Source organism: Mustela lutreola, chromosome X (genome assembly GCF_030435805.1).
Source record: "Mustela lutreola isolate mMusLut2 chromosome X, mMusLut2.pri, whole genome shotgun sequence".
NCBI lineage: Eukaryota > Metazoa > Chordata > Mammalia > Carnivora > Mustelidae > Mustela > Mustela lutreola.
Window position 1 is genome coordinate 48,006,839 of NC_081308.1, and position 25,017 is coordinate 48,031,855.

The 25,017-nt window shown below is 40.6% G+C and overlaps 1 protein-coding gene across 1 annotated transcript; it reads right to left on the reverse strand.

The window, feature by feature from the left end:
- Positions 1–7: 7 nt before the first annotated feature.
- Positions 8–23,746, reverse strand: ALAS2 (5'-aminolevulinate synthase 2). Its single transcript, XM_059157706.1, has 11 exons — positions 23,619–23,746; positions 18,435–18,630; positions 17,642–17,764; positions 16,691–16,798; positions 13,709–13,931; positions 12,977–13,161; positions 7,739–7,918; positions 6,549–6,713; positions 5,717–5,985; positions 4,068–4,230; positions 8–292 (listed from the first exon to the last, which is right to left on the reverse strand). Exons 2-11 carry the CDS (start codon positions 18,613–18,615, stop codon positions 129–131), a joined length of 1,761 nt encoding a protein of 586 aa, XP_059013689.1. The 5' UTR covers positions 18,616–18,630; positions 23,619–23,746; the 3' UTR covers positions 8–128.
- Between the last annotated feature and the right edge of the window lie 1,271 nt (positions 23,747–25,017).

Consider the following 25,017-nt stretch of genomic DNA (forward strand, 5'->3'; position numbering starts at 1 on the left):
CAAATGCTGCAGTTTGTTCTTTATTTTCAGACTGAATTCATCTAGAGGCACACAGCAAAGCGAGGACAGGAGGAGGCTTAGTCCCATATGAAGTACAAATGGGGTGGGGCTTTGAGGCAGCTGGCTTCTCAGGCATAGGTGGTGACATACTGGGGCCCCATATTCCCAAAGTAGGAACGTTCCCACTCACTCATGAGCTCAAAGTGCACAGGCCGATGACAGAAATTGCAGGCAGCCATAGATACATCCTGGAGGGGCAGCCCCACCTCACTCCAGGCTACCAGCAGCTTCTCTAAAAGGTGGTAAGGGGTGGGGAAGGAAAGAATTGGTTAGACAAGGTCTTACTAACCTCTGTGTCATGATACAGATAAACCAAGATAATGATCCCTTCAAACCTCTATGATAGCTTGTAACCAGAAGTAACTCCTGTCTACTCCACTGTGTGCTATGAATAATGTATAAACGATTGGGAAGCACTCATAATTGACATAATTTAAAGCTGTACTAGCCTGGCTTGGACCACTCCTAAGTATAGGACATGCTGTGACCCCAGAAGTGAATCCATCATCAGGAAACTGAGCCTAATGAAGATGACAGTGACAGTAACCATATAGTGTCATCATTTGTGACCTTTGAGTCTGGAATTGGCAGTGTTCCCTAGAGAAGGAAACCTGACCCCATTGTTGGAAAAGCCTCAAGTGTGTGCGGGGGCGGGGGTGGGGGGGTAGGGGTGGGGTGGTAGAGGCTCTGTCCTTGACTTTGTTTTTATGCTTACTCCCTGGGAGATCTTGTTTAGTCTCATGGCTTTAAACACCATTTATATGCTGATGATTCTGACCTTTTCATCTTATCCCAAAACCCTTATTCTGAATTCTAGACTCGTACATCCAGCTGCCCTTCTGTATCTTCACCTGACTAATCAGCATCTCTAATTTCACATGAGCAGAGCTGAGCTATTGATCTCTTTACCTTCCACCAAGTCTACTCTAGTTTCATCCTTATCCATCTCTAAGTTGATGGCAAATCTAGTTGTTTAGTCCAAAAATTTTAGAGCCATCTTATATTTTTCTTTTTTTTTCTCTAACCACACATCTCATCTATCAGCAAGTAACCATTGACTTTACCTTCATAATTTAGATCACTTCTCATTACCTCTAATACCATCATCAGGTCTGAGTCATTATACTCTCTTACTTGTAGTATTATAGTAGCCCCCAAATGGATCCCTACTTCCACTCATTCTCCCTTTGTCTATTCTCAACATAGAAGTCAGACCAATTCTGTTAAAACCGGAGTCAACTCTGTCACTCCTCTGCTCAAATCCCTCAAAAGACTGTCTATTTCAGAGTTAAAGCCAAATTCCTTCACAATATGGACTCACATTTCCCCTCACTATTCATTTTTTGCCTTTTGTTTACACCACTACATCCACACTTCTCTCTTCTTTGTTCCTCACGTGTAGAAGAATACTCCTGTAATAGGATCTTCCCTACCTTAGTCTATTCCTTCTGCCCAGGATGACCTTCCCCTTGATATCTGCCTAGTTAACTCCTTCACCTCCTTCAGAGCTTGGCTCAAGTGTCACCACAATGATCTCTACCCTTAACACTCAATACTACAACCTTCCTCCAAACCAGCCCCTCCACACCTACATTTCCTATTCCCTTATCCTGCTTTATTTTTTCCATAACACTTAAAACTACCATGCTATATGCATTGCTTATTTTTTTAAAGTTTTTTGACTATCTCCTTCCACTAGAATGTAAGCTTCAGAAGGGCAGTGATTTTTGTGTCTGCTTTGTTTACTACTGGATCCCCAGCACCTAGAACAGTATCTAGCAAACAGTAGGTACACAAATACTTGTTGAAAGAATGAATGAAAGGATGACTAAGTCTAGAAGATAAAGGAAGTAAGCCAGAGGAAGGAGTGAGGGAGGGCGTTCCAATAAAAAGGGAGCATTATTAGCAAAACACGAAAGGTAAGAAAGTAGAGCAAAACAAGGGAATTTTAAGTTACTCAGTGTAGCTGGAAAAAATAAAATGAATGTGGAAAAGAGGTGAGGGCATAGAACTCACCATGTTTGAGGTACTGAATCCCATGCCAGGGGGCTTCAGCTGTTCTACAGGCCAGTGAGCTCCAAATTTTGGACTGTACATTCTATCAGTATAAACATTTTAATGCACGCTTCCAATCTATATATGTTTTTTATATATGGACACGTATCATTATCAGTCTAAATGTTAAAGATCAATATCAGTAAAGCCCAATTTCCTATTTTTAAGATAAAAAAGAAACACAAAATTCTAATGAGTCCCCTCACCTAATGGGTCATCTTGCATACCTCACATTGGAAACCACTGCTCTAGTCCAGACAAATAGGAAACATGAAAAGGTTTAAGCAAGGGAAGTATATAGTCATATGCTTAGAAAAATCCCTCTGATGGTCACTGTGGACAAAAGATTAGAAGGGATCAAGAAAGAAGCAGGAAAATTAGAAATTACACTGACATGTATTCTAAAATTGGCAATAGAAAAAACAAATTTGAGAGAGACTAGCAACCATTTGTAGGATTTCAGGATGGGTTGACTAGAGTTAAAGGACTGACAGAGTCATGGTAAATGCCTCTCATATCTCTTTCCTGCAGAAGCTCAGCATGAATGGACACTCAGAGAACCAAGAATACTGAGGCCTCTACAATTGAAGCCCAGAGCAATGGAGAGGACTGAGCAAAAGGTCCAGGAGTCTGAATCATCAACTCAGGCAGTAGACTTAGTGGTTATGACTGTGGTGGTAGAGACAGACTCCACAGTTCAAATCCAGTAGCTGTGTGACCTTGGACCAGTTTCATATATTTTTTGTGCCTCAATTTCCACATATATAAAGGGGAATTGCTAATAATGGCATCTCAGCCTCATGTGTATTAGATGAGTTAATACATGCAAAGAGTTTAGAACAGTGCTTTGTACATGTTAAGTACTTAATAGATGTTGGCTAGCATTATTTGATGTTTTTAAATGAATGGCACCTACCTATCTTGTCTTCGTTGAACTCTTATACTACCTATGCTCCAGACAAACAGAATGACCGTTGCCAGTGCATGTCTTGTATTTTCCTATCTCTAGGTCCTTGCTCATGGAATTTCCTTATTCTGGAATGTCTTTGCACTGTACCACATGTACTTCAAGGTGCAACACAAGGACTTCTTCACCCACAAAGCATTCCTGACTTCATGCTTCTTACTTTCTCTAGCCATAAGTGCTCACTCTTCCTCCAGCTCCCAGAGTACTGGAGCTCATCATACTGGACCAGTACTGTCTATGTCTGTCTCCTTTTTTAGACTGTCAACGGCCTATATGTCTTTTGTCTAACTGACTTAGAATGAACACCTGCTCTATTCCAGACCATGTGCTAAAAACTGCATTGAATGGGAATCTGGTAAACTTGAGGTAAATTGACTAAACCGCATCATTCAGGATAAAACCCAGGCTATTAAGTAGCCCTACAAATCTCTCAATCCAGTCCCTGTCTTAGTTGTCTTTGTAGATTCATAGACTGGCACTTCCTTCTTCCACTCCATTCCTACTACCCTACATTTCAGTAACACCTGTTTATTCTTGACATATCTCAAGCAGCTTTGTACCATTCTCTTTGCCTTTCTTTATGCTCTTCCTTCCCCAAAGAATACCACTTCCACACTGTTTCTTCTTTTGGTTCAATACCACTCACCTTATAAAAATCAGCTCACGTGTCACCTCTACTAGGAAGCCTGTCTTGAATCCTGCATGTTGTGTTTGGCCTCTCCTCTCTGCACCCACAACTCTCTGATGTACTGTCTTATTTGAAATTTGATAACCCCTTAAAGTCGTTGTTTGTGTCTGCTATGGTTCACTTGAACTGGAGCCTAGGGACTGTTTCTCATCCATTTATTACTAGTATAGGGTCTGGCACACAATATGTGTTCTAGAAATATACTTTTAAATTAAATAACATTCATTCCCTCAAATTCTTCAGATCCCGGGGCTGAAGGGAAAGAGAGTGCTCTAGAGACCCATATTGAGGACTTACGCACAAAGTCTTCCATCATCTGAGGGCTGTGGTGGGGAGAGGGTGCCAGGCGCAGCAGTTCTTCGCCCCGGGGAACAGTTGGGTAGTTGATGGCCTGCACATAGATACCATGCTTGGAAAGCAGGAGATCGCAGATCTTGCTGTTCAGTGCTGCATCACCCACCTGGGCTCAGGAGAAAAGCCTGTCAGTATCTGCTACCCTTGCCCTACTATCACTAGTTCTATTAAGCAGGTGGAGGGAACCAGACCAATGAACATGACTGAATTTTGGGACAGAGGTTTTTTTTTTTTTTTTTTTGTTTGTTTGTTTTCATAAGGGGCTTAGTGGCAGCTCCAGAATTTCTATCAAGGAGTTTCTCAAAGGCAGCAATTAAATTTGAAGGGGTTGGGATGAAGGTGGTGTAGGCACCATGTCTTGAAACTGTTTGCAGAGCAAGCACACTGGTTTTACCTAGGTAGTATGTTAATTTGGGGTGTTCTAGGTAAGAAGATGAACTCCCCAAGCTATCTCTGGGGTGCTGTCATTGGCTTAATAAAAAAAAAGTTCAAGAATAGTCTTTCCCAATTTCCCCAATATCCCCCCAAAAGAATATTGGCTTAGCCCAAGCAGTGACTATTTCTTTCTCGTCCATAAAACGTCACAAAAAACTGTCCTTACCACACCCTGACATACTGACACACACAAATAGACATTATTTAAAAAAAAAAAATTGTGAAAAAAAATAAAATAAAAAGAAGTAGCAGTTCATTTTCAAAGGCAGTAAACATGGTTGGAAATCCAAAATAGCACTTTGTCCCATGGTTTTTGACTTTCTGTTTTCTGAGTTTTACCTAAAATCTTACTAAGAAGTATGATTCACATCATGTCCATATTATACATATACACATACATATATGTGTGCATATATACATATATAGAGCTAAAACATTTCTCTCAAAATACTACCTTCTCCATGTGTGATTTATGCCAACATTTTCAATTCTATTTTTTTAAAAATTTTTAATACCAGTCATAACTTACTGAACTGATTTTGTGACCCAATAATGATCTTGATCCATACTTCCAAAGCACTAAATTATAGGTCATGGGTACCCAATATTGTGAGGGTCAGGATGGTCTAATAATCATGAGATAATAGCTAATGCAAAAAAGAGGTGACTAATCCAGAATGGCTGATAATTTTTCAAAAAAGGGTAACATAGCTCAAAATAAGGAGGGTAGTTAACAGGAAAGTAAAAGATTGATAAGAGGAAGTGGTGATGCAACATGGAGGCTTAAGTGGGTAGAAGAATAAATGAAACAAGATGGGATTGGGAGGGAGACAAACCATAAGTGACTCTTAATCTCACAAAACAAACTGAGGGTTGCCGGGGGGAGGGGGTTGGGGAGAAGGGGGTGGGATTATGGACATTGGGGAGGGTATGTGATTTGGTGAGTGCTGTGAAGTGTGTAAACCTGGTGATTCACAGACCTGGGGATAAAAATATATGTATATAAAAAATATATGTTTATAAAAAATAAAAAATAAAAAAAAAAAAAAAAAAAAAAAAAAAAAAGATTGATAAGAGAAGCAGGTGTTGGTTTGCTGGGTGTGGGAAGGTTCCAAGAAGAGATAAGTGGGTAGGGCAATGGTTGGGGGGGCTCTCACCCGGATGGGGATGATGTGGCTGGGGCAGGGGATGACAGGAAGGCCCCTGTCCATTAGTAGTTGGCGCATGTGCTTGACATTGCGCTGGTGGGCTCGTCTCAGGGCTTGGCCCTCCTCTCCCTTGAGTAGCCTCACAGATTCCAAAGCCCCAGAGAGCACCATGGGAGGCAGTGAAGTGGTAAAGATGAAGCCGGCAGCATAGGAGCGCACCATGTCCACCAAGTCATGGGTGCTGGCGATGTAGCCACCCACACAGCCAAAAGCCTTGCCTGGAAACGAGGAGGAGTAGGATATGACAGAGCCCATAATTAGTCTTTAGAGGAACAGAATCATGTCCAGATAACATAAGGATGCACACAGAAGCTGGAGTTCCAGACTCCTGTCCCAGGCCTCTGCTTATCTCTCTTGTCCATGACAAGACAGACAGCTGATAACTCTGCTGCTTTGAGATAGGACTTTCAAGGCCTGCAACATGCAGTGACTAGATAGGCAGTAGCTGGGTGGGGACCTTTAGCTGCTTAGGCCCAAAAGTGGGAGTAAGATGAAGTTTGGGGATGGAGTGGGGGAGGAATTTAGAACCACAGCTTTCCAGGTACTGACTTAACTTGGCTATTTGGCCCTGCTTAGGTTTCTTCTCAAAAAACCCTCCCAGACTTTCTCAGCAACTCTGAAGTGGGGTAGGAGTGGACAGAGGGAATCCAGGACTTCCATAGCCTGAGGCTATGAATTTTACCTAAATAACTTCTACAGCTTTGGGAAGGCAGGAGGAAAGGGTCTTGCAGGGGCCTCCTTTCTGGTTTATATATAAGGGCATCCCAAGGCACTTACTCACCAAGAGTTCCAGAGACAATGTCAATCTTGTACATAATTCCATCACGCTCCCCAATCCCAGCACCCCGGGACCCATATAGTCCTACAGCATGAACCTCATCCACGAATGTCAGAGCCCCATACTGGTGGGCCACATCACATAACTCCTCAAGGGGACAGATGGCACCTGAGAAAATCCAAGAAATAGAGGTAGGAGATCACAACCTTTCCCCAGCCCCATCTTCAGTGTGGAATTTGTGACCCATGGCTACTTTGTGTTGGAAAGGTAAAGGGTGTGCGTAATCACTTGGGACTATTTCAAACCTCCTTAAATATGTTTACTGCATCCACCTCATGCCCACTCAAGGCATTTGTGTGTGTGCATTTCCCCTAGTTTGTAATTAAGCCTTGCCTTTCTGTTTTCCTATTTTTACTTCTGACAATTGGTAGTTTAAGTACTGTCTACTAACAAAATAAGGAGACATTCATTTGTAAATGTAAGGAAGTAGAATGATCACAACATGGTTTTCACTATTATGATATTTACTTAGATTATAAAAATGGAATGACTTCCATTGTCTCTAATTCTTACAACCAGATATTTTATGTTGGGGAAAACTGAAGCTCAAGGAGTTGAAGATCATACAGTGAGTAAGTGCCAGAGATAGGATTTGAACCCAGGTCTCTTTCACTTGAAAACATGCTTTGGTTCCAATGCTTCATACTGGACCCTGAAAAAAACTCCCAATGGTTTTTAAAATTTTTCATTGCAGAGACCAGACACTAGAATTATTGATTGGCAAACCATTTCTAATGGAGGGAGTGTTGTGTGAAGGAATTGGAGTTGGAGGAATTGGAATCATATGTTCTAGGGTACAGATTGGAATGTTCTAGGGTACAAATACTTTGGCACCAATTTACTGAGTCAACCAAGACAAGTTGGGTTCTGCTTCTGAACTTCAGTTTCTTAATCTGTAAGATCAGTATAATAGCTGCCTTTGGCATTTACCAGTTGTATGACCTTGAGCAAGTTACTTAACTTGTTTGTGTCTCAGTCTCCTCATGTAAATAAATAGAAATAATAATAGCACCTGCCTCATGGAATTCTTGTGAAGATTAAGTTAAAAATACTAATATTTTGCTTGGCATATAAACAAATTCTATACATGTCAGTTATTATCATTGTTATTGTGGTTTTCATGATATACATACCATCCATGGAGTGAACAGTCTCGAAGGCCACAATTTTGGGTGTCTTAAGGTTGGACTCCTTTAGAAGTTTCTTCAGGTGGTCAGGGTCATTGTGCCTGAAGACAAACTTGGCTGCTCCACTGTTACGAATACCTTGGATCATTGAAGCATGATTGCCTGCATCTGAGTAAATCTCACACCCTGAAGAACCAGATACATATTCATTAAGCTTCTCTTCCAGTATTTCTGCTTGGTAGAGAGCTGGCCATTCCTCCCTTTGAAGACTCTGTCTGTTTCCTTCTCCTCTGAAGCCCTTGTGACACCTCTTCCTCCCTTGAAATTCTGACCCCTACACACTTCCCTTCAGTCATTTCTAAGCCTGATCTGACACTGACTATCTTGGGGTGGAGGAAATTTAAATTCCCAAGAAGCTCTAGAGTTTCTTGACAGGGTTTAGGTTCCTACTCCCAGATACATAAGATCAAGTATTGGAAAAGAGTTTATTCAAGGGAATGGGACTAGACCTGTTGACTTGGACTGATAATAGTTTCTTCCTGATCTAGATGAAATGCCACCTCTTCTAGGTAGCATCCCTCTGCTTAAAGTTATAGGATAGATACTTAACAGATTTTCCATTTGACTCGTATGTTCATGGCATGTCAGAGCAGAATGGAACACTAGTGAACATGGAGTCCAGCTCCGTAACTGTTATAAGTGAGGAAACTAACGTCTACAGAGGGGAAGACCTTTCTCTAGGGCCTGAGGAATGCAGGGCTTTTCACTGAACAGATGTGGTAGGGCAGGTGGAGGTGGGAAATTGGTGGAAGGAATTGATTCTTGGCTCCCCCCAAATTGCACTGACATCAAGGAACTGTGGCCTTTCATTAGAGTAAGTTGTCATTTCTAACTGAGGAAATCAGGCATGACTTCCTAGAGAACCTGCCATGAAGGAAAGTAGACTGGGAGTTTCCTGAGAGCAGGAATCATGCATTTTTATTGTTGTTAATGTAAGAAGATGTTATTTGAAGGATGCATTATACAGTGTTGTTCCAGTGAGTTAAACACATGGCTATTTCCATATGCTTCTACAAGTACCTTTACAAACACTTATATCTTAGTGAAAGATGTTCCTTGAAAGATGCATTATACGCAGTGGAGTTTGAATGAGTTAAACACTCTGCTATTCCCATCCACTTCTACACATAAGTTTACAAACACTTACATGTTCATGAAAGATGTTATTTGTAGTTTTTATTTTTATTTCCCTCATGATCTGTGATGCTGAGCGCCTTTTTATATGTCTGCTGTCCATTTGTACTTGTCTTTGAAAAAAATGTCTATTCATGTCTTCTGCCCATTTTAAAATTGAATTATTAGTTTTTTGGGTGTTGATTTTTCTAAGTTCTTTATGTATTTTGGATACTAACTCTTTATCAGATATGTCATTTGCAAATATCTTCTTCATTTCATAGATTGCCTTTTACTTTTGTTGATTATAAACTACCAACACTGAAACAGGAAGAAATAGAAAACTTGAACAGACCAATAACCAGCAATGAATTTGAATCAGTAATGAAAGAACTCCCAACAAAGAAAGGTCCGGTGCCAGATAGCTTCATAGGTAAGTTCTACCAAACATTTAAAGAAGAGTTAATTTTTACTCTTCTCAAACTATTCCAAAAAATTGAAAAGGAAGGAAAGCTTCCAAATTCATTCTATGAGACCACCATTACCCTGATACCAAAACCAGACAAAGACCGCACTAAAAAAGAGAATTAAAGGCCAATATCCCTCGTGAACATAGAAAAACTCTCAATAAAATATCAGCCAACCAATTCCAACAATGTATTTAAAAAAATCATTCACCATGATCAAGTGGAATTTGTTCCTGGTTTGCAAGGGTGCTTCAGTAAGTCAATCAATGTGATATACCACATTAATAAAAGAAATGAAAAGAACCAAGTGATCATTTCAATAGATGCAGAAAAAGTATTTGACAATGTACAACATCTGTTCATGATAAGAACTATCGACAAAATAGGTTTAGAGGGAACATCTCTCAACATAATAAAGGCCATATATGAATAACCCACAGGCAATATCATCCTCAATGAGGAACAACTGAAAGCTTTACCTGTATGGTTAGGAATAAGACAGGGATGTCTACTCTCACCACTGTTATTTAACATAGTGCTGGAAGTCCTAGCCATAGCAATCAGACAAGAAGAAGAAATAAAAGGAATCCAAATCAGTAGGGAAAAAGTGGAATTTCCATGATTTTCACATGACATGATGTTCTATGTAGAAAACCCAAAGACTCCACCCCAAAATTGCTAGAACTGTTAACTAAATTCAGTAAAGTCACAGAACACAGATAAATGTACAGAAATCTGTTGCATTTCTATACACTAATAATCAAGCAGGAGAAAGATAAATTAAGGAATCAGTCTCATTTATAATTGTACCAGAAACAATAAGAATCCCAGAAATAAACCTAACCAAAGAGGTGAAAGACCTGTACTCTGAATACTATAAAACACTGATGGAAGAAATTGAAGATGACACAAAAATATGGAAAGACAATCTATGCCCAAATATTGGAAGAAAAAATATTGTTAAGATGTCTGTACTACCTAAAGCAACCTACACATTCAATGCAATCCCTATCAAAATATCAACAGCATTTTTCACAGAGCTAGAACAAACAATCCTCAAATGTGTATGGAACCACAAAAGACCTTGAATAGCCAAAGCAACCTTGAAAAAAGAAAAGCAGAGCTGGAGGCATCACAATTCTGGACTTCAAGTTAGATTACAAAGCTGTAGTGATCAAAGCAGTATGGCACAGGCAGAAAAATAGACACACAGATTGATGGAATAGAATAGAAAACCCCCAAATGATCCCACCACTGTCAATTGGTCAATTAATCTTCAACAAAGCAGGATAGGATATCCAATGGGGGTGGGGGGAACCAGACTTTCAACAGTGGTGTTAGGAAAACTGGACGACATGCAAAAGAATGAACTGAACCGTTTTCTTACACCATACACAAAAATAAATTCAAAATGGATTAAAGACCTAAATGTGAGACCTGAAGCCATAAAAGTCCTAGAGGAGAACATAGGCAGTAACTTCTTTGACATAGGGTATAGCAACTTCTTACTAGATTTGTCTCCTGAGGCAAGAGAAACAAAAGCAAAAACAAACCATTGGTACTTCATCAAAATAAAAAAGCTTCTGCACAGTGAAGGGAATAATCAACAAAACTGAAAGGAATCACATGTTTTATCATTCTATCTCTGGTACCCAGTACAGGTCTAAGTACCTAGTAGATGCTAAGTAAACATTCACTGTTTGAATGGATGGGTATGCAAATTATTGATATATAAGTGAGCAAATGAATATATTACTGAATGAAAGAGTGAGAGAAGAGGTATCAAAGATGAGGCTAGAAGCTAGATTATTGAGGGCTTTGGAATCCATGATAAAAAGTTTGGGTTTGTTCCTAAGGGCAATGGGGATATATTAAGTTTTTGGCAGGGGGTAACAAAGATAAGTTTGCCTTAAAAAACATTATTATTACTGCTGTGAAGAACAGAATATAGGAAGGCAAAAGTGAAATCAAGAAAATGATGTTGGGTGTGCCTGGGTGGCTCAGTTGGTTGTCTGCCTTCGGCTCAGATCATGATCTTGGAGTCTCAGGATTAGCCCCGTATCAGGCTCCCTGATCATCAGGGCGTCTGCTTCTCCCTCTCCCTCTGCCCCTCCCCACCTCTGTTCTTTCTCTCTTTCTCACTTTCTCAAATAAATAAATAAAGTCTTAAAAAAAGAAAATGATATTTGTCTAGGCTAGAATGATGGCAGTAGAAAGGAAAAGAAGTTTAATTCTAATGGTTGAGGAGGATCTTCACTGAAAAATTCCCAAAGAGGTTGGATTTAATTGGGGTTATGTGTGCTCCCAGAAGAAGTTTCTGGAGGCAGTGGGAATGTTTACAGTGTGCTGAAGAATCAATAGGAAGTAAGGAAGTAAATAGCAAGTGTGGAGACTTCTCTCAAACAGTTTTTTATTATAGGAAGGAGAGAGATAGGGCAGTAGTTAGAGAGTGATGAGAGGACTTTTTTTTCTTTAAGATAACAGAGACTTTAACATGTCTGAAGAGGAGAGGCTGAAAACACAAGGAGAGAAGGAAGTGATAGATCAAGGTTCCTGAGGAGGCAGAGGGGACTGAGACACAAAGCACCAGGAAAAGTATTAGTCAACAAAAAGAAAGGCACTTCTTTTGTTGTGACAGGAGAGAAAAGGTGAAGAGAGGACGTGTGGGGATGTTTGTGAGTCTGTAGGTAGTTTGCATCAAGGATTTGAGGACATTGCTACTTGAGGACTTTTATTTTCAGTGAGGAAGGAAGTGGAGTTATCTGCTGTGGTTGAGGGTAAGGTGAAAGGGTGAGAAGGCTGGGAAGAATGGGGGTTTGCAAAACTGCCCTGGAGATTTGGAAGGCTAACTTTGGAAACAGGATTGCTAGACAGCATAGAGAACCTGGTAAAGTTGGGGACCATGAAGTTTTAGTGGCTCCCACCTGGGATATGCACCTAGGATTGACATGGAGAAGGTGGAGAGTTATATTCATCCGTGGTTGGGGATGTGATAGAATGATAACAGGCGTATGAATTAAAGACATTATTAGCTAAGGAGTGGGATATTGGGAAGATCAGGTCCAGATGGGATCCACTATACAAGGAAGGGATTGACTTTAGGCAGAAGAGATGTGCCTTCAAATTGTAAAAGGAAAGAATGAAATAAGTGTAGGTGAAAAATCAGATAAGTTTGTAGGTTTGATGTCTTTAAGTTAAAAGAGTTTCTGTCTGATGGCTTCTGTTTTCTTTGTGATATGAGATGTGAGGTTATTTGCTAATAGTGAAGAAGCAGATAGTCACAGGTTTTAAAAGAAAAGAATATTTGGAAAAAAGCTAACATAGGGACATAAAAGAATTATTTATGGGTGTTTGGAGCCCAGGTGAGTTGTGGGGGGAGGTGATAAATTTATGGTGTTACCCTTCTGTGAGTTTGGGCAATGTCCTCAGTAGTATTCTTCAGCCTAACTGAAGAAGGGGAGAAATGAGAGAGATATAAGGATATATAAAGTGGGCAAGAAGGAAGAGCAATGAGATCGAATGAACTCAGAATAGAAGGAAAAGATGATGAAGGCAGTGAGACTGCATGCTGTAGTTCAAGATACCAACCCTGAACAGAACTTACCTGGCAGGATCTTTGCCAGGGTGAAGAGAGTAGAGTCATTGGCCACAAAACACGAAGAGAAGAGCAGAGCTGCATCTTTTTGGTGCAGCTCAGCCAGCTCCTGCTCCAGCTCCACATGAAACTTACTGGTACCTGAAATGTTGCGGGTACCACCAGCTCCAGCTCCATGACGCTGTAGAGTCTCCCTGGCCAGGAGAAAACAGAAGAAAAACATGGAGATGGAAAAACCCTTTTCAGGCACTGAGGAACTGGGCAGGTTTCTCTTCAATGATGGAGGTCAGTGTTTACTTAGTGATCCTATATGAGTTGTGTTCTATATAATCAAGTAGAGGGCAGGATGGAGACAATGAGGATACATGGGTCCTCCTTCTCAGGCTGATGGTACGCAGGGATGGGGGTAGAAGCTGGGTTGAATTTGAACAGCTCTAAGACGTTCTAGAGGAGGTCACACAGTATCTCTGGCAATACTCATTCTGTCCCCAGAGTAAGAGCTCATGGAAATTGCTTGGTCTTCCATCTTTTCCACAGAAAAGGACAGTCAAGAGTTTGGAAATCATGGTTTGTTGACTGACATGGTTCATATATGAGGATTAGATATGCTGGAAGACCATGTGCAAAAGGGGTGGTAGGTGGTAGGTTTCCACTGCCAGCTCTGCCTTTCCCTTCCGTGTGTGGCTTTGATTCTTCTCTGTTTGTGTTCCCACAGCTCATGCCCCAGATCTTACTACTCACTGTGTAGCTTGCAAAACCTGAGGGTGCCGGCTCATGCCTAGGTAGTCATTACTACACCAGACAGACACATCCTTTGAGGCCATAGATGCCTCAGAGAAGTGTTGGGCAAAGGGGTATGCATCAGCCCAGCGGTTTACGGTCTTGAACACACGGTAGGTGTGGTCCTGTTTCTTCTCCATGATCTTATGCCTGAAAAACTGGTCATAACCAAAAACATGGTTTCCTGCAGAAGTAGAGATGAAGATGAAAATAATTTATTTTTAAATCACTTCCTGAGTAGTCCATATTTTATCCGTGCTGTTGATTTGAGTTCTCCAGTTCTCTTTTCATTTATTCATTTATTTGATCAGTCATTAACTTACCAAGCCACAGTAACTCTCCACTGCTTCACTCAATCATCCCTTTGCTTTCTCATTTGCTCATTTACTCAGTAAATTATTCATACATTCACTCTGGCTTCCTACCCCTGGTAAGGCCTCCTCTCTTTTTCTAAGGTTACCGTGGTATCATTCTTGTTGAAATCACTACTTCTAGTTTCAGTGGAAAGAGTATCAACAGATCTGGTTTCTAGGTATTGCTCTGTCACTTCCTAGTTATGTGACATTGAGTAAGTCAATGTCTTTCTCTTAGTTTTAATTTCCTCATATGTAGAAGGGGGCTAATAATACCTTCTTGAAGAATTGTGGGCATTCGATGACAAACAGAACGTCATGTAGCTGAACTAATTAATGTTTGGTGCATAGTAGTATTATTATAATTATAGTAGTAGTAGTAGATAATATTTAATTCTATTATTATAACCAATATTTAATAAGCACCTATTATATGTAATGCCTTATCTTGGGAACTTTATAAATATTATTTCTTGTAGCCCTCACAATAACCCTATGTGGAAAGTATCATTAGCATCTCCATTTTACAGATGAGGAAATGGAGGCATAGATAGGTTAGGTAACTTAACCAAGGTTATACAGCAAGTAAGTGAGCTACAAGCAAGTGACCTAGTGTTTACTTTTAAAACTGCTATTTACTGCAAAATGGAGCAACATTGTTTTGGGGGATAAATTGAAATAATGCATGCCAAAGGACTTGTTAAACTCTAGAACTCTATACATGAGACAGAAATCATGATTGTTGCAGATGACAAGTTATGTGGTAGGGATATAAACTGGTAGTATCTTTGCTGCAGGGATGTTTGGAAATATGTATCAAGAGTTTTTAAATGCAAATATTGGCATACCTAGAGAACTAATTTTTTTAAAAACCTCTGAACAATTGATGTGCCTGGGTGGCTCAGTTGGTTAAGTGTCTGCCTCTTTTTTTTTTTTTAATATTTTATTTATTTATTTGACAGAGAAAGAGATGGCAAGTAGGCAGAGAGGCAGGCAGAGAGAAAGGGGGAAGCAGGCTCCCTGCTGAGCAGAGAGCCTGATGCAGGGCTCAATCCCAGGACCCTGAGATCATGACCTGAACCAAAGGCAGCGGCTTAACACACTGAGCCACCCAGCTCCTCAGTGTCTGACTCTTGATTTTGGTTCAGGTCATGATCTCAGGGTTGTGAGATTGAGCCCCAAATCAGGCTCCTGCTTAAGATTCTCCCTCTCCTGCTGACCCCACCCCAGTTCTCTCTCTAAAAAACAAAACAAAACAAAACACAAAAAAACTAAGAACAACAACAAAAACTTCTGAAAACTTATTATGAAAATTTGTCGACCCAGTAGAAAAATGGACAAAGAATATAAACAGAAAAGTCAATAAATGTGGAAGATGTTTAATCAAGGAAAACCAAACTGCAAAATAAAATTTTCACTGATACCAATAAATATTTAGAAGTTTGATAATATCAAGTCCTAGAGAGGGTGTGAGAATATGGATACTGTCTTTGATAACTGGTACACGACTTTGGAGGGCTAATTAGCAATATTTATTAATATTGAAAGTGTATACAACCTTACACCCTAAGAATTTGCACCTATTAATGCTTTTCCTATAGAAAAAAAAAAACTACCTATGTGCATGAAAATGTACATTGAGTACTGTTTGCTGCACCACTGTTTGTAATAGGAAAAGTTGGAAGCAACTCAATAGGGGAATAGCTAAATAATCTCTAGTATATTCATACTGTGTCTATAATACTATATGTTATCTTTGATGTATGTAAAACCAACATACACTATAAACCAGAATAAAGCACAAGAAAAAAATAACCTGAATTATAGATGCTTGATTAACTGAATGATGCTGCATCCATGCTACAGAACAAACTTCAACATTAATAATTATTATGCATCTCTATGCCCAGGGACATGGAAAGATGCCCATGATATATTGTTAGGTAAACAAAGGAAGGTAAAAAAAAAACCCAGCAGAATAAAATCACATTTCTCATAAAAACATGTGTGTGGAGGGAAGCATAGGAGGTGTGTGTATGTGTGTGTGGTTAGTTATGGAAAAATATCCAGAAGAAAATATAAATAGTTAATGGTGGATGGTAGAACTCTGAGTGATTTAAATTTCCTTCTTTATATGTTCCTATATCTGTTGAAAAATACTTTACAATGAATCATTTTCCTTTTATATTAGAAAAAAGCCAAATTCCATTATGAAAACTGAATATAAACACATACAAGAAAGGGGAAAAGGCTGTCTGTAAAGGATGAGTTTTTGAGGGAAGCATGGAGAAGAAATAATAGGAATAAACCTAGTATTTAATGAGGGCTCATAATAGCTAGAAACACTTCCATAAATCTAATGTTATTTCTTCCTCATGTTAACCAGCTGGGGCAAGCATTAAAATTTCACTAAAGGGAAGTGACTTACTTGCCAAAACACATTGATCCAGCAAGTGCCAGCATTAAAATTTAAACCCAGATTCCCTTTGGTTCTAAAGCACTTCTTTGCATTTCCCCAACTGTTTCAGAAGCTCCTTGAGGACTCCTTCCACATTGCAACCCCACTTTATTTCCACTTCAACAAACTCACCAACCATGTTGTTCTGAACCTGGTGTGTGACCTCTGAAATTAGGTCTGGCTCCTGGGGATTGGAGAGTGGCTTTCTCAAGCTGGTTGAGGCCAGGGGTCTGGGCAGGTCTGACAGAGAGTGAGATTCATTGGCCATGAAGAGAAGGGAGAAAAAAAAGAAAGCATGTTCTGTCTTCTTTAAACTCAATACAACATGAAAATTCAAGTTTATGAAGTATAGAAGACTACAGAGAGCAGAAATATTCTGTCAAGTGAGCCCCTACTCATCTCCCAAAGTGGAAACCTCTGTGTCAGGACACCTTCCATAAGATGCTACATTTTCCCCATTAGAATTTTCCCTTGGGTAAAGCAACTGGGGCAGCCACTCTGAATCTTGTACTTGGGAGATATATGCAGGGCAGTGTACCTTGTTCTTCTTTTCTGAATGTCATTAAAATTCAAATTTGAAATTTTCACCTTTAAGGATATCCCAAAAGGGCCTATGAAAAATGTCAACAGTGTGGCCCTATTTCAAGTGTGATAATCTTGAATAGTCTTCACCAATTGAGTTGACCTGGGACTTCTTACCCTTCTAAAAGATGTACCTGCTTCCAACACTTACTCTTTCATGCAAATCTAGATTGTTGTATAGTGGTATTGCTTAAATGTGAGAGCCCAGACTATTGGGATCAATTTAGCCACTTGGGAGAGAGGAGGTAGAACTCTAGAGGGATCATTTTAAACTAATGGTGTAAAGATACAAGAGCCTATACATGTATGTGTGTTGGGGAGGGTACATTTCAGTGCACTGGCTAAGCTATTGCCTACCATGGTCCCCTTGGGAATGACTGGACTTCCCGTCATGGGATGTATACTAGCTGACCTAGGATTAATTAGCCTAGCTCAGAACTGTAATGAAGTGAATTCAAGCATTAGGAGTAGAGCCTGGGTAAGGTGGCACTTGACTCCAACCTGTCTTGAAAATCTTCACATCTTCCTGGACCTCTGGAGCTGCCTTCTGCACAATCTTGCTCTTCCCATCTTGGAGTTCTGACAGCATAAAGGGACAGTGGCTCTTGGCACAAGATGGAGAGTCTATGCAAAGGTAAGAGAGTAAATGGCAGTGCATTTCTAGCCATAAGTTTAGTTTAACAATGATTACTAAGACCTACTGTATCCCAAAGCTCTTTCTCAGGCTATGATAGAGATACAGAAATGGAATGGATGAGTCTGGTCCCTGTGCTAGGGGGGCTTCTAGGCTGGCAGAAATGGCATACACTGAAGATACATTATGAACAATGTTGGGATGAGAGGGAGGACATGGGCTATGGAAGTCTAAAAGAGGGAGGGGACATGACCCAGAATTGGAATTGAACAGGCTGGACAGAGGTTTAGACAAGCTTCACAGAGGAGATGATGCCCTAGTTAAGTGTCATATGAGAAGTATGAGATACTCTGGTAAAGGGTAATTGTGAGGGTCATTTGACAGGAGCAAGGACACAAAAGCTTGAGATTATAGAGTTGATCAGGCAATTTTAAGTAGTATCAGCATGACTGGAGTATATAGAGTGTGAGGAGCATGAGAGTGAGACTCTTGAGAGATACTGGCAGAAGTTGGAACCCTGGTGTGTTTTGGGACCATCTCATTTAACCTTGACACTTTTCACATGGACCTTCTCATTTATAAGGCAATGATGGCCAGTATGACTTGGAACTTTTTTTCCAGGACCCAGATATTCTCCCCCATTTGCCAGAAACTTCTTACCTCCTCCAGCCTTGGTTGCCTTAAGGTGGATTTGAGAACAAGTTGGTCCTTGGGGGGCCAGGATAGGACAGCGCCCAATACCAAACAGGAACTGGTGACTCTTAAGCATCTTGCCCAGGGGGCCTGTGTGGCCCCGGGCAAGGACTGGACAGCACTGTAGCAACATGGCTGCTGCTACCATCTTGAGCCCGAAGTCCTGAACAAGATTTGGAAGAGATAAGAATCCATCATGAAGGCCTGGCCAAAAGCCAAGGGTCATTCCTGTGTTTGATCCTTTGCCTTTAGCTTTCCACCCAATGCAAACTGCTCTCTCCAGAGATGCCCTTATTGTCCTTCCATGGTAAGAACTTTTCCCAATATCAAAATGTACTGATAGGGCATCAGGGAGGAAGAAATGAGACAATGACCATTGGACAATGGGGTAAAGGAAAGAGTTACAACTGAAGGTCAGAAAGCCTAAATTCTCATTCAGACTCTGCTGCTGACCCCTTCTGTGATGATGAGGATTACTTAAGTGTGATTGTATGCAGCAGGATTAGAACTGATAACCCACTAACTCTTGTTAACAAGGCTAAAAAGTCTTTCTAAGAATGTTAGCCTCAGTCAAGTTAATATTCAGCCTGCAAATGCAGATGGATGCCATTGGCCAGGGCTCCTGAGACTTGACTTAAAGTGTTTACTGAGCAGGCCCAACCAGAGAGGGAAAAGGAGCTTGAGGCCACAGGTACCAGTTTAAGTAGATTCAGCAAATAGGACAAAAGGGCAGGCCCTAAGCCATACAGGCCATATGCCACCGGACTGGTATTTTGTTGCTTTTGAACTTGCTCCTGGATTTTTTAAAAGGACAGTTAGAGGGGATGAAAACAAGACCCAAAGGGTCTAGGAAACAAGTCTAGACACTAATGGAAGAGGCAGAGGATAAGACTGAAAGGAGAACGGACAGAGAGGAGATCAGAAAAAAAGATAACAAATACCCACAGTAGGCATTCAATAAATATGTGTTGAATTTGGGAGTAAGTTAATGCATGAATAGGGACTGAAGTAAAGGAAAGAAAGGAAGGGTAGGGAAAGAGTCAGGAGAAAAGAGAAATTGTGAAAGATAAAAGGAGGAAATTGAGAGAGAACAAAGGCATAGTGGTAGTGGTGAAGTTAGAGGAACAGAAATTGTGGGAAAGAAACAGATCAATAACATAGGGAAAGGGGATAGGTTCGTGATATAAATAGGGAGAGGAAGACTGATATGGAAAACCAGAGGAAAAAGGGATTATGGGAAATACAAAAGGATAAGGAAAGAGACTTAGATGAGAAAGAGAGTGAGTGACAGACCAGAGGTAGAGGCAGAGACAGGCAGAGGGACACAAAACAGACATGCGGAGAAATCAAAGAACATACAGGAAAATACAAAGACTCAGAAAACTAAAACAACAGAGAGGAGGAAATCCAGCAGGAGCAGAAAGTCAGTCAGGCACAAAGATAAAGGATAAATGCTGCCAGAGATAGTGGGGGTGGGGGAGAGCAATACCGAAGAGTTAGGGTACGAAGAGATCGACCCTACTGAGGGAGATGAGAGAGACTGAGCAACAGAGAGAAGGGAATAGAGACAAAATCAAAGTATAGGAATGGAGAGGTGGTTAAGGTGGGTTAAGGGTTGGAATGAGGGAGGGCTAAGAGATACAAAGAGAAAGACAAAGAACAAGAAGGAGAAATAAATTAAAGGGAAAACTGGAGATCCAACGTCAGAGGGTGAGACAAAATATAGAATAGGACAATAAGAGAGATATGAGAGAATGTGGGAAGACTAAGGCCCTCACACCATCAGGAGAGCTACTGAGTAGAATCTAGCAGCACCTCTAGTATACAAGACATTATATTATAATGGAAAAGTAAACAGGAGGAGCTCATGGCACTGTCCTCATATGGCAACCTCCTTCATTTCTTATAGAGCAACACCCCTCCCCCCAATGCACAAAGCTATACTTTCCCCTTGTTCATCCAAGAGATTCTCCCCCCAACATTAACAGGCTGTCAGAGGAGCGTAAGTGAGTGTGTGGGGCAGGGTGTGCGGGCCCTGAATTTAGGAAAGGCCAAGGGGTATTGAAAAAACTAAATGAAACTCATATTAAGCCTTTAGGACAATGCCTGGCACATAGTAATTTTTCAATAAATGTTAGATTTCCATACTTCAATTTCAGCTTCCCTGTTGGATGTTCTTGGAAAGCCACTTCTCCTCTCTGGGTCTTAGCTTTCATCAGCTGTCAGATGTAGGCTACTTATTCCTACTTCAAATGGTAAGTAATTAATTTCATCCAATGCCTACACCACATGTGGAGATACCAGTTTCCCTTCCCCTGCCTGTATGCAAAGGCCAAAGGGCTTAGGGCTGAGTCTGCAGACCACAGATAAAGCTCCCAGTATTTATCACCGTTGGGGTCTGACCACTCCCTTAGCTGAGACCAGGGTGTGGGAGAGAAAGAGAGCTCCTTTCTAGAATCATGTCTAAGCATCTGGCCGGGGCTGACTCTGGCAATATGTGGTAAGGATGGATGGATTACCCAGTGGAAGACAGACAAAGGAGATGGCCAGGTTCCAGGCTCCTGCAAACTCCCTTCCCCAACATCAACACTGACAACAATAATGACAACAGTGGGATATGTCAGGGGAAAGAAAGCCCGCAAGAATGAAAGCAGAGTCCAGTCCTGCCTTGGGATAGTGGTAGATTAAGGCCTATTCCCACCCCATGTATATAGCTCAATACACTCATCATCTCTAAGGGACTTTCAGCCATGATATTCTCAGGGACTCAGAAAAATATAGACTACTTTTTGTTAAATTATCAAGTTCTTTCAAACTTCAATTTCAATTTCTCTGTTCAGATACTCCTTTCCTCAGATTTGCCCAGCCCCACCCACTCTGCCTGCCCAGCTTTATGATCCATAATCTTGCAGTCCAGTTGCCTTCACCTCTGTTTCCATTCCATCTCACTACTTATAATAGTGGGATTGGAGTGAGTAATATTGAATCAAGAAAGTATTTTAGGCAATTTAGGGCATTAAGAGCACAGCTTCTGAAGCCAGACACTTTTGAATCCTGGCTCAACATCTCACTAGCTCTGGGACCTTAGAAAAGTCATATCTCTTCTCTATACTTTATATCTGTAAAAAGTGAATAAAGAAAAAGACAAACTACTTTACAGGGATGGTATGAAAATTCAGTATAATAATCTATACAAAGTGTATAAGAGTGCCTATCTTAAATACTGAAAACAATGTTAACTATTATTTCTATTTTCTACATTTTCTATGTAGAGAAAGTGAAGGTACATTCAAGAAATGCATCTTCACTAGTCTGTACACCAGACTAGTTCTTAAAAATTGATGCTAATTTTAATCCTGATTTTTGTCCTTATCCTATTACAACTTACTATGTGAACTTGGGCTCTGTACTTTCCCTCTCTGTGCCTCAGTTTCTCCACAGGCATTGGACTAGAAAACTTCATAGATTTCATTTGGTTCTAATAGTCAAACACAGAGTACTCACTGTTTCAAACATTGTTGTAAATGCTTCAAATGCATTGACTTATTCAATTCTCACAACAACCCTGTGAAGTAGACACTATTATTAACTTTATTTCAAACCTGAGGAAATTGAGCCCCCCAAAGGTTTGCAACCTGTCCAGGTCACAGAGCTAGTAAGTAAGAGAAGCCAGATTCAAACCTAAGCAATCTGGCTTCAGAGCCTACTAATTTAACCACTATGGATCTGTGATTCAAATATTGCTACATATTTTCTTGACTGAGAGCCTGACTCCAGACATTAATCTCTCTGCTGCACTAACAGGACCCTTTCTGGGACATTTGATTTTGGACTGTGACAAATGCCTTTACCAAAGGAACACATTTCTAACTGAAATGGAGTTTCAGGCACTGGTGAACATTCTCATTAATTCATTCATTCATTCCATTTAACAACTTATGCATCAAAGAGTGTGTGGCAATTTTTGCCAAGGATTTTCATAAAACAATATTTTTACCCAAAGCTAGAATGGTGAAATTTCAGGTCAAGTGACAGATCATTACTTAAAGGTGTTCTCTTTCATGTCAGCAGCCAAACCATAGTCCCAGAGATCAGAAGGGCCAACCACAACACTATCCCAACAAAGATCCAGAAACCACTCACTGCCATATTCCTTGCTCCCTCTCTCCCCTTTGTGGCCTGCTTTGCAAGAATCCATTAGGTCTGGAGGGGATGTGATCACTTTTCTTCAGGAACTGGATATATCAAGACTTACTTCCCCTCCTAGCATCCTCTCACCATCATGGAAGAGTCAGAGAATTTTACATACTTCAATCATAGAACCAGAAATTTTTAGAAACAAGATTTTAGAAGACCACAAAATCAAAATTAGAAGACATTGTGGAGATTATAGGACAAGACTGCCCCCCCCCTTTTTTTTTTTCAGAAAGTGAATGACTTGCCTAGCGTCTCAGAATGAATTAGGGTGAGAATAAAAATTTATGGACTTTTAGCATAGGGCCTTTTTAGTGATGCAAAATTCCTCCTCAACCTTCTCTCCTTATTTATGGTAAGTAACTCTCAAATCATTCAAATCTTTCTCTACCCAATTTATCATTTCCATAATCCCCATATTCCCTCAATTTTCTCTTCCTACCTCTGGTCCTCAGTAGGCACTGACCTACTGAGCTCTACCATCAGCTGAGCAGAGAGAAAGATTCAAAATGAGGGAGGAATGGAGAATTACTGGATGAAATACCAAACCACCTTTCTGGAAGACGGAGAAGGAAAGGCATATAGAGACAAAAAGACAGAGACTGAGAGATGCAGTGTAGAAGAAAGAGAGAAAAAAAAAAGATAGAGAGAACAATATACAGACAGAGCTCAGGCAAAGGAAAAATAAGAGAAAGTTAGAGGTCAGAGAGAGATGAAGTAAAGTGAAATATCCTGAAAACTAACAAGAGAGAGAAAACAAGGGGGGGGGGCAAGACAAAGGAAAGTCAAAAACAGGGAAAGCCAAAAAAGATATAAGGGGGGGAAGGAGAGAAAATGACAGACAGACAGATTCTGAGGAACAAAGTCAGATCTAGTCAGGCCAGAGAGTCAGAATGTGCAGCCTTGAGGTGGGCAGCAAACCAGAAAGAGCACACCCAGGCTGAAAGCAACTCTTACCTGTTGCCCTGCACTGAGGACGAACGAACGACGGGTGGGTACTGTGGGTCAGGACCTGGCATTTATCCCTTCTCCCATGGCTCAGCTCCACCCTTCTCTCCTGCTGGCCAGGCTCTGCATTGGCCCTAAAGGTATCTCAGGCTTTTGCTAGAGATAAAACCTAGTGTAGTCCGCTGTCACCCAACACCCTCATTTAGCACTGCCTTTCTCCTGTTTACTTTCTCTTCTTCCGCTGGCTGGGTTTTGGAATCAGATAATCCAAATATAGCTAGGGCACTTTGAGCAAAACCACCTCTTTGATTCTTGGTTTCCTCAATATAAAATGTGGACAATAAAACTCAGAAACAACTGTAGCACAAGTGGGAATGGCCTCAAACAGGCAGATTTTTTAGACAATATTCAGGCCATTGTAACAATTTAAAAACATCATCTACAGAACAAAATTTGCACAGCGCCTGGTTCAAAGAAATACTAGCCAGTATCGACTGAGTGATTACTGTGCACCAGACCTCTCACTAAGTATTTTACAGAGATTAATTTCGCCCACCCCAATAAGGACGTTAGGAGATAGGTGCTATTATACCCATGTTACAGATGAAGAAACTGAGGCTCAGGGATGTGAAGTAAGTAACTGATAATTACCCAGCTAGTAAGTACAGAGACCTACTGTGAACCCAAGCAGTCTGGTGAAGTTATACTCTAGAACTCACACTCTTTTAAAAGATGTTTTTAATAGATTTTTTAAAAAGATTTTATTTATTTATTTGACAGAGAGAGATCACAAGCAGGCAGAGAGGCAGGCAGAGAGAGAAAGAGAGGAGGAAGCAGGCTCTGTGCTGAGCAGAGAGCCCGATGTGGGGACTCGATCCCAGGACCCTGAAATCATGACCTGAGCTGAAGGCAGAGGTTTGACCCATTGAGCTACCCAGGCGCCCCAAAGATTTTTTTTAAATTTAAATTCAATTTAACTAACATAGAGGGCATTATTAGCTTCAGGGTAGAATTTAGTGATTCATCAGTTGCATATAACACCTGCATATAACATCAGTTGCATATAACACCGCTTATTACAAGTGCTCTCCGTAATGCTCATCACCCAATTACCCAATTCCCCACCTACCTTCCCTCCAACAACCGTCAGTTTGTTTCCTAGAGTTAAGAGTCTCTTATGGTTTGCCTCCCTCTGTTGTTTTTCCCTTCCCTTTTTAAAATTTTATTTTTCCTTTCTTTTTTTTTAAATTTATTTTTTTTTAATTTTTTATTTTTTATAAACATATATTTTTATCCTCAGGGGTACAGGTCTGTGAATCACCAGGTTTACACACTTCACAGCACTCACCAAAGCACATACCCTCCCCAATATCCATAATCCCACCCCCTTCTCCCAAACCCCCTCCCC